Source organism: Scylla paramamosain, unplaced genomic scaffold (assembly GCF_035594125.1).
Source record: "Scylla paramamosain isolate STU-SP2022 unplaced genomic scaffold, ASM3559412v1 Contig141, whole genome shotgun sequence".
Classification (NCBI taxonomy): domain Eukaryota; kingdom Metazoa; phylum Arthropoda; class Malacostraca; order Decapoda; family Portunidae; genus Scylla; species Scylla paramamosain.
In genome coordinates this window covers 125001-133631 of record NW_026973806.1, presented here as the reverse complement: position 1 = coordinate 133631, position 8631 = coordinate 125001, and the positions used below count along the sequence as shown (strand labels likewise).

At 41.5% G+C, this 8631-nt stretch overlaps 1 protein-coding gene across 1 annotated transcript in view; it reads right to left on the bottom strand.

Annotated features, from left to right (window-relative positions):
• Positions 1-1163: 1163 nt before the first annotated feature.
• The window catches only part of LOC135099518 (uncharacterized), a 12558-nt gene continuing 5090 nt past the window's right edge, over positions 1164-8631 (bottom strand). The window contains exon 2 of the mRNA XM_064001899.1: positions 1164-2113. Coding sequence (XP_063857969.1) covers positions 1274-2083 — 810 coding nt within the window. The 5' untranslated portion in view covers positions 2084-2113 and the 3' untranslated portion in view covers positions 1164-1273. The remainder of the gene's footprint in view (positions 2114-8631) is intronic.

Sequence of the window (8631 nt, the reverse complement as noted above, 5' to 3'; positions counted from 1 at the left end):
AAGGATAAAGATAAAGAGTGGGTGGAGGAGGAGGGAGGAGGAGGAGGAGGAAGGGGAGGAGGAGGAGGAGGAAGAAAGCAACGAGAAAAAAAGATATACATTAATAGAAATTTTGAACGTGAAAACCAAGATTACGAAAAAAAATTACGGCAAAGAAGAAGAAGAAGAAGAAGAAGAAGAAGAAGAAGAAGAAGAAGAAGAAGAAGAAGAAGAAGAAGAAGAAGAAGAAGAAGAAGAAGAAGAAGAAGAAGAAGAAGAAGAAGAAGAAGAAGAAGAAGAAGAAGAAGAAGAAGAAGAAGAAGAAGAAGAAGAAGAAGAAGAAGAAGAAGAAGAAGAAGAAGAAGAAGAAGAAGAAGAAGAAGAAGAAGAAGAAGAAGAAGAAGAAGAAGAAGAAGAAGAAGAAGAAGAAGAAGAAGAAGAAGAAGAAGAAGAAGAAGAAGAAGAAGAAGAAGAAGAAGAAGAAGAAGAAGAAGAAGAAGAAGAAGAAGAAGAAGAAGAAGAAGAAGAAGAAGAAGAAGTTAAACTATAAAATAAACAAAAATAAACAATAACACTAACAAAAAAAGACAGGAGAAAATATAGCAAATTAGTACATTAGACGAAAATAACAAAATGGAGAAGGAAAAGAAGAGAGAGAGAGAGAGAGAGAGAGAGAGAGAGAGAGAGAGAGAGAGAGAGAGAGAGAGAGAGAGAGAGAGAGAGAGAGGAAATAAAACCAAATAGAAAAACAAAACAAAAACCAGGCGGACAATCTCTCTCTCTCTCTCTCTCTCTCTCTCTCTCTCTCTCTCTCTCTCTCTCTCTCTCTCTCTCTCTCTCTCACTCAGCAGGGGGTCGCGGGGCAATGGGACAGAGTTTACCCCATTAAGCTGAACATTAATGAATAACCTACTTCGCTCTCCTCCCCCCACCCGCCCCAGCCCATCCTGCCCTCCCCCTAGCATCCACGAAGCCCCAGCGTCCCTCCAGCCCCGCCGTGGGTGGTAGCGGGACGCGGGGAGGGGCGGGGCGGGGCGTGTTAAAGAGCGGTGTGGTCACTCGTGTTATAATGAAGCTTTGTTAAGTGTTAGTGATCTGTGTGTGTGTGTGTGTGTGTGTGTGTGTGTGTGTGTGTGTAATAATAATAATGATAATAATAATAATAATAATAATAATAATAATAATAATAATAATAAACGGTTTATTATTTAGGCAGTTAACAAAGTGAAAATGTACATAGGGGGTGGGGAAATACTTAACATTAATCCTAAAGGTAAGTCTAATCTAGAAGAGACTATTGATTGATGGCTCGCACCATGGTGGGAATCGCACTGAGTCTGTAACGGTCCGTGCGCGGCGCCTTCAGGGGCGTTATCTTGTTGTGGTGTCTGGTGGCACGGGTCGGGGGAGGCGCGTCAGGCGGCAGCATGTTTCTGAGACGTGGGTGATGCAGTAGTCCCCTTCCAAACTTCTCCAGAGCCTCTCGGTGCCTGGTGGATAGTCTGGACAGACTCAGGGTGGTCAGGGCTTCTTCATAGGTGGTGTAGGCAGGGCCAAGGATGACCCTGCACGCCCTTTTCTGCACACTCTCTAGCTGTAGCTGTTGAGTGTGTGTGAGGGAGGAGGACCACGCTGGGGAGGCGTACATGAGTTTGGGGAGGATGAAGGTAAGGTACACCCCCCTTAACTCATCTGTCGGCGTCCCCAGCGACCTGAGTCTGCGCAGCATGTACAGCCTGTAGGTAGCTGATCTCACGGTGCTGGCGACATGCTGCTTCCAGGTCAGCTGGTCGTCCACCGTGACTCCGAGAAGCTTGGCACATCGGACCACCTGGAAGGGGTGAGGGCCCACTGTGAGCTGGGGAGGGGGCATTGGTACAGAGGAGGTACAGAAATGCATCACCACAGTTTTGTTGTGGTTGATGGTCATCCTGCTCTCCTCCGTCCACGTCTGCAGTCGCTCCAGAATTGCTTGCAGTGGCGAGTAGTCCGGGTTCTTGGTGGAAACTGGGACGCCCACGGTGCAGTCGTCCACATACTTCCAGCGATGGGGGGTGTCAGTGAGGGCGTCGTTAATAAGGAGGAGGAAGCATAGAGGACCCATCTTGGTTCCCTGGGGGACCCCACATGTCAGCTGTTGGTAATTAGAGACAGAGCCCTGATAGCGAACGGCCTGACGTCTCCCTGTGAGGAAGTGTGTGTGTGTGTGTGTGTGTGTGTGTGTGTGTGTGTGTGTGTGTGTGTGTGTGTGTGTGTGTGTGTGTGTCGAGATATCAAGCGTGCACACTCACTCACTCACTCAGACACTCACACACACACACACACACACACACACACACACACACACACACACACACACACACACACACACATACACACACACACACACACACACACACACACACACACACACACACACACACACACACACACACACACACACACACACACACACACACTCATCCTTTCGCAACCACACTAATCTTAATTACACCAATGCTTTCCTCGTGTAGTTTTGCTTATCAGTAAACAATGTGTCTATCAATATCATCAGTGCCATCATAACCTGTAATTTTCAAAGAGATTACCATCACCTCAAAAACTACATCAGCTGAATTATTCTTTCCTTTTCTCTTTTTTTAGCTTGTCCTTTTTATTTTTGAGGGAGTGTTTATTATTTTTATTTATTTTTTTTTTCATTTTCTCGTTTTTGCGTCTTTCGTCTGTTCCCTTCACGTATATTATAATAGAAAATAAAAAAAAACAGGAGGAGGACAAGGTGGAGGAGGAGGAAAGGGAAACTGACGAGGAAGAGGGCGAGAAAAAATACAAGAGTGGAGGAAATTTTGAACGTGAAAACAGAAAATTACAACAACAACAACAACAACAACAACAACGAGACGAAGATGATGATGATGATGATGATGATGATGATGATGATGATGATGATGATGGTGACAATAAAAAGTAGAGAAGGCGGAGGAGAAAAAGAAGAACGAGAACGAACAGGAACAACAACAAAAACAAGAAGAAAACAAGAAAAAAGAAAAAAAGAAACTAAAAAAAAATAGGAGGAGGAAGAGGAGGAGGAGGCGGCGGCGGCGGCGGCGGCGGCGGCGACGGCTATCTGTGTTACCAGATCAGGCTGACATGACCCGCGGGAGCAACAATCTGCTACACACTGTGAGGACCGCTGGACCGTGACTCTCCCTCCTCTCACTCCTCTCCCCTCTCCCTCTCCCTCTCTTCAGGCCTACGTGGGAGAGAAACTGGTGATAATGTATTCAATGAGTGGTATGAAATCAGCGATCTCTCTCTCTCTCTCTCTCTCTCTCTCTCTCTCTCTCTCTCTCTCTCTCTCTCTCTCTCTCTCTCTCTCTCTCTCTCTTTCACTGGATGGCGACCTTAATGCACATGATGGGAAAAAATTCTGATAAACACCAATAATTTACTGTCTCTCTCTCTCTCTCTCTCTCTCTCTCTCTCTCTCTCTCTCTCTCTCTCTAATGCATTAAGGGGTTCTCGTGAAATATACATATATGTTATGTTTCCAAGAGTGCTTTTTTCAGGATTGTAGAGAGAAACAATGGCTTAAATCTTGATGAAGTAAGATTTACGCTTTCACTTGTCTCCAGTGAGGCGTCTGATAGGTCTTTCATTGCCACAGAGAAGACAAGAAGGGTGACGTAAGCAAAATTCTCAAGGTCAGTAGTCATGATAGGATAAGAAGATTAAGAGGAGATTGATGAGATCTTTCTGTGGTACTGGCGATGTATCAACGGTAAACAAACGAAATTCTCAAGACCAGTAGTCAGGATAGGACAAAAAAATTAAGAAGAGATTGATGAGATCTTTCTGTGGTACTGGTGACGTAAATAAGGGTAACAAACGAAATTCTCAAGGTCAGTAATCAAGATGGGATAAGAAATAACGGGTTCAAGCTTGTAATAGTTAGAGATGAGAATCCTACTGATCATCTGTGTGGCCTTTGAAAACAGTCCTGCTGAGAGGCCAAGGCGCTTCAACATGCAGGCTGCGTGCACCACTCCATCCAAATTATGCTGATATTCTCCAGTACTGTTATTATTATTACTGCAGTTTCTTCTTCTTCTTCTTTTTATCACCTCTTGTGATGTGTTTGAAGTGTGTGTGTGTGTGTGTGTGTGTGTGTGTGTGTGTGTGTGTGTGTGTGTGTGTGTGTGTGTGTGTTATCCATCACTATCCACTACCTTAAAACCGTTGATATTCATTCTGTTCCTTTTTTTCATGACAAAGTTTCTTCACCATCATAGTTCATTATTTTCGCAATTTTAGTTAAAATATTTGTTTTCTTACTCATATGTCATGCGTATCTACTAAAAGCAAATATATAACTGTTTACGCATCTACTCGTATATGAACACGTTTTGAGGGCGTAAGGGAAGCTGCAAGAAGCCTTCAGGCCTACACGTGGCAGGCCCTCAGTAAAACATCCCTAGCAGTCTCCACCTCTCATCCCTATTTATTAATTTACTTTGTCTTCTTTTGAGGCTCTCTTTCAACTCGACTCTAATGGCCCTGACTACCGAGCTTCACCTAGTCACCCACCACTCTGCCTGAGAAAAAGTTTATTCACTTATGTTTGTTTATTAATATAGTTATTCATCAGTCTGTTTACTCGAATCACTTACGTTTCATTATTTTTTACCTTGCCTTCTTTTTGTATTTAGCTATTTATTCACTAATTGGCTAATCAATCTATCAAGCTTCCATGTTACCTACTCCTTGTATTAACGCATTTATTCATTTGATTCCCTATTCATTTCTCCATCCAGACTTCTTACCCAGTTAATCTATTTCACTTACTGACTCCTTATCTATTGATCTATTCACCAATTTACTTCATTCACCTTCTCGTATCTGCATCTGTGTCTTTTATTCACTTGGTGACTCCTCTATCTATCTCTCGACCAGTTTATCCTATTCACTTACTCGTATTTATATTTATCAGTCTCTCTCCCACCGCCCCGCCTCCCGCGCCCTCCCACCCTCGACCACATCGCACACACCATAAACTTAATGATTTCCAACTCTGTCTATTACTTTCTCAGGCTGTCTGTCTCACAATCTACCTACCATGTCATTGTACCTCTCTCTCTCTCTCTCTCTCTCTCTCTCTCTCTCTCTCTCTCTCTCTCTCTCTCTCCTACCCACCCATGACTCTCTCCCTTCGCTTCTCTTTCCCACCAGTAATTCTCTCCCTCCCACCATAACTCTCTCTCTCTCTCTCTTCCTCTCCCTCGTTCCCCTCACAGTCTCCCCTCTCCCTCCTCTCCCTAGGTCAGATACATCACAATAATTGCCTTTGCCTCACAGTTTCTCCTTTTAAGAACATTTTACAAAATAATAAAAGGATGTACGAGGCCCCTTTTTTTCCTCCTCCACCTCCTCCTCCTCCTCTTCTTCAGTTAAAAGAGAGTAGCCGGGCTTGAAATATCGCCGCTTTGTGTTTGACTAGCCAATGTTTCACTCCACGTGCGCCTCGCTCCAAGACGCTGCCCCACTAAGCCTTAAACAGCCGCCGGAGACTCAAGCGCGGCTAGGCAGGGCGTAAACACGGATTAAATCAAGCTTGTGGACTTTGCATGTAACACTCCTTAGCCCCCCGACGCTACGCTGCGAGGGTTATTGGGCTTATTACGTGTTATTAAGGGTGTCCAGAAGAGTGATTTGGGGTTATGTCGTTACGATAAAGGGTTTGGGGTAAAAAGATGGGTATACTAGACAATAAAGGGCTTAGGTGTTGGATTAAATCAGGGTTATGTACTTTGAACGCTGCGGGAGTCAGTGGGCTCGTCTGGGCTTATTAGGAGAGTGATTTGAGCTTGTGTGGTTATGATAAAGGGTGTGGTGTGGGAAAAAAAAGGATGTACAAAAGGAAAAAAGGATTGTGTTGTGTTATATCAGGCTTGTGGTCTTTGCATACAACTCCCCTTAGCCCTGTGACGCTAGCTACGAGGGTTATTGGGCTTGCTTTGGCTTATCTGGGCTTATCAGGCTTGTTAGAGCTTGTTTGAGTTTCTTTATGTGGTTCAATAGTAATTTGAGCTTATCTAAACTAGTTAGGTCTCCTTAGGGCGGTCTGGTAGTGATCTGAGCTTGTGTGTGTGTGTGTGTGTGTGTGTGTGTGTGTGTGTGTGTGTGTGTGTGTGTGTGTGTTAAAGGAGATAATTTTTCCTGGAATGTTCTGAAATAGACTGAAGGAAAAGAGGAAGAAGTTAATGAATAAAAGTTTTCCTGAAATAGCCTGAAGGAAGAGAGGGAGGGAGGAGAGAGAAGTTAATCGAGAGAAGTTTTGTTGGGATGGCCTTGAATAGACTGAAAGAAGGAAGGGTGGACAGGTGGTGGTAGTGGTGGTGGTGGTGGTGGTGGTGGTGGTGGTTGCGGCGGCGGTGGTGGTTGTGGTTGTGTATATGGGAGAAGGGAAGCAGTTTACGTGATGTAAAGAGAAGAAGAACTATGTTTGGGTTTAATGGACGCAATGAATCAAAGAAAATATTAGAGAATTGGAAAATATATTATTATATGAGTGAATGTTTTCCCAGTAGTTTATGATGGAATTGTGAGGAAAATCAAGGAGTATTTTATTATTATGGAAAAATACGAAGAATCATGTGAAATCACACACACACACACACACACAGAGAGAGAGAGAGAGAGAGAGAGAGAGAGAGAGAGAGAGAGGAGAGAGAGAGGAGAGAGAGAGAGAGAGAGAGAGAGAGAGAGAGAGAGAGAGAGAGAGAGAGAGAGAGAACCACAGACAGACAGACAGACAGAGGCAGACATACAAACAAACACAGAAAAAAAACAGTCAATGAACTTACCTCAAGAAAATAATAAAATTAAAGAAAATTAACAAAAAATTTCATTACAAGTAAAAAAATAGAATAAAATTTTCCTTCAAGCAAAAAAAAAAAAAGATAAGATAAAATAAAAAAATAAAATAAATCAACAATAAATTTGAATGAAATAGCACAAAGTTTCCCTACAGCTACACACATACATACATACATACATACATACATACATACACACATACACAATACCCAGTTTACTTACACACAGCAGTAGTTTACGTACATGCCTGAACTTATGTACACAAATAGGCTGGGTCAATAGGCCTAATGGAGCCTACGTGAGGGTGGATAAGGCGCCCGTATACACACACACACACACACACACACACACACACACACACACACACACACACACACACACACGAAGGGTTAGGGGAAGATGATAATAGGGAGAAGGAAGGAGATGGAAGGGGGAAACAGGGAGACAGGGAAACTGGATAAAGGGAAGAATGGAAAGTGGAAATAAAGTAACAAGGAATAGGGAAACAAAATTGAACAAGGGGGAGAGGAAAAAAAAAAAGAGAAAAATGGAGATAAAACGAGAAAGGAAAGAAAGAAAACAGAGGAGAGCGAGAAAACAAGGAAGAGGAGGAAAAGAAGAACGGAAACTAAATATAAAGTTAGGAAGAATAAACAACTTAAATTATATAAACCGAGAACATAGAAAAAAACAACTAAAAAATAGGAAAAAAAAATTACAAGGAGTGGGAAAAAAAAAAAAAAACATGAGAGAAAAAGTAACTAAGGAAACAGAACGTGACAAAAGAGAGGAAACACTACAAAATAATAAATCAAATAGTGGAAACAATATAATGAAGAAAAGCAAAGAAGAAAAATAAGGAAACGAAAGAACAAAGACAACAAGAAAAAAAATGGTAAACAGCGAATATCTTACCAGCATTATTTATTTTTTTGAAGTGCAAGAAAATGGAAATAATAAGTAAAAGTAACACAGGAAAAAAAACAACAAGACCGAAGAGGAAAGAGATCGAGGGAAAAAAGAAAAACATTGAATCACTTATCATTATGCATTTGATTTTATGTATATATTTTTTTAAGAGTTATAAACAGAAGAGGCAGAAAAGCACATCACTGAGAACTCTTGCCTGTAAAATCCACAACAATGACTTCTGTAAATAAACACTATAACTCTAATTTTCTCCCTAAGTGTGTTCTTGTCACGACCCAAACTCACACTACCGTATATTTCATTGCATATTAATTTCGATACAGAACCACAAACAGTTTTCCTCCCTAAGTGTGTTCTGGTCACAATCCAAACTCACACCACCGTATATTTCATTGCATATTAATTTCGATACAGAACCAAAACCACACCTAACTCATTAACTTACCTCCTTCACTTATATTACTTCTCATTCACTCATTTCATTTCATTCAGTTATTCATTTGTCACTTTACTTATATCATTCACGTCATGTCTAACTCACTTCATAATAATTACTCTCCTTACAAATGACAACCGTGTGATTACGTTCACCATAATAATAATAATAATGATAATAATAATAATAATAATAATAATAATAATAATAATAATAATAATAATAATAATAATAACAATACATAACTAATGCCCTCTATAAATCAAGAAAACGATTCCATAGACAACTAAACAATTATTGAACACTCCATATAACACACCTTCACGAGAGAGAGAGAGAGAGAGAGAGAGAGAGAGAGAGAGAGAGAGAGAGAGAGAGAGAGAGAGAGAGAGAGAGAGAGAGAGAGAGAG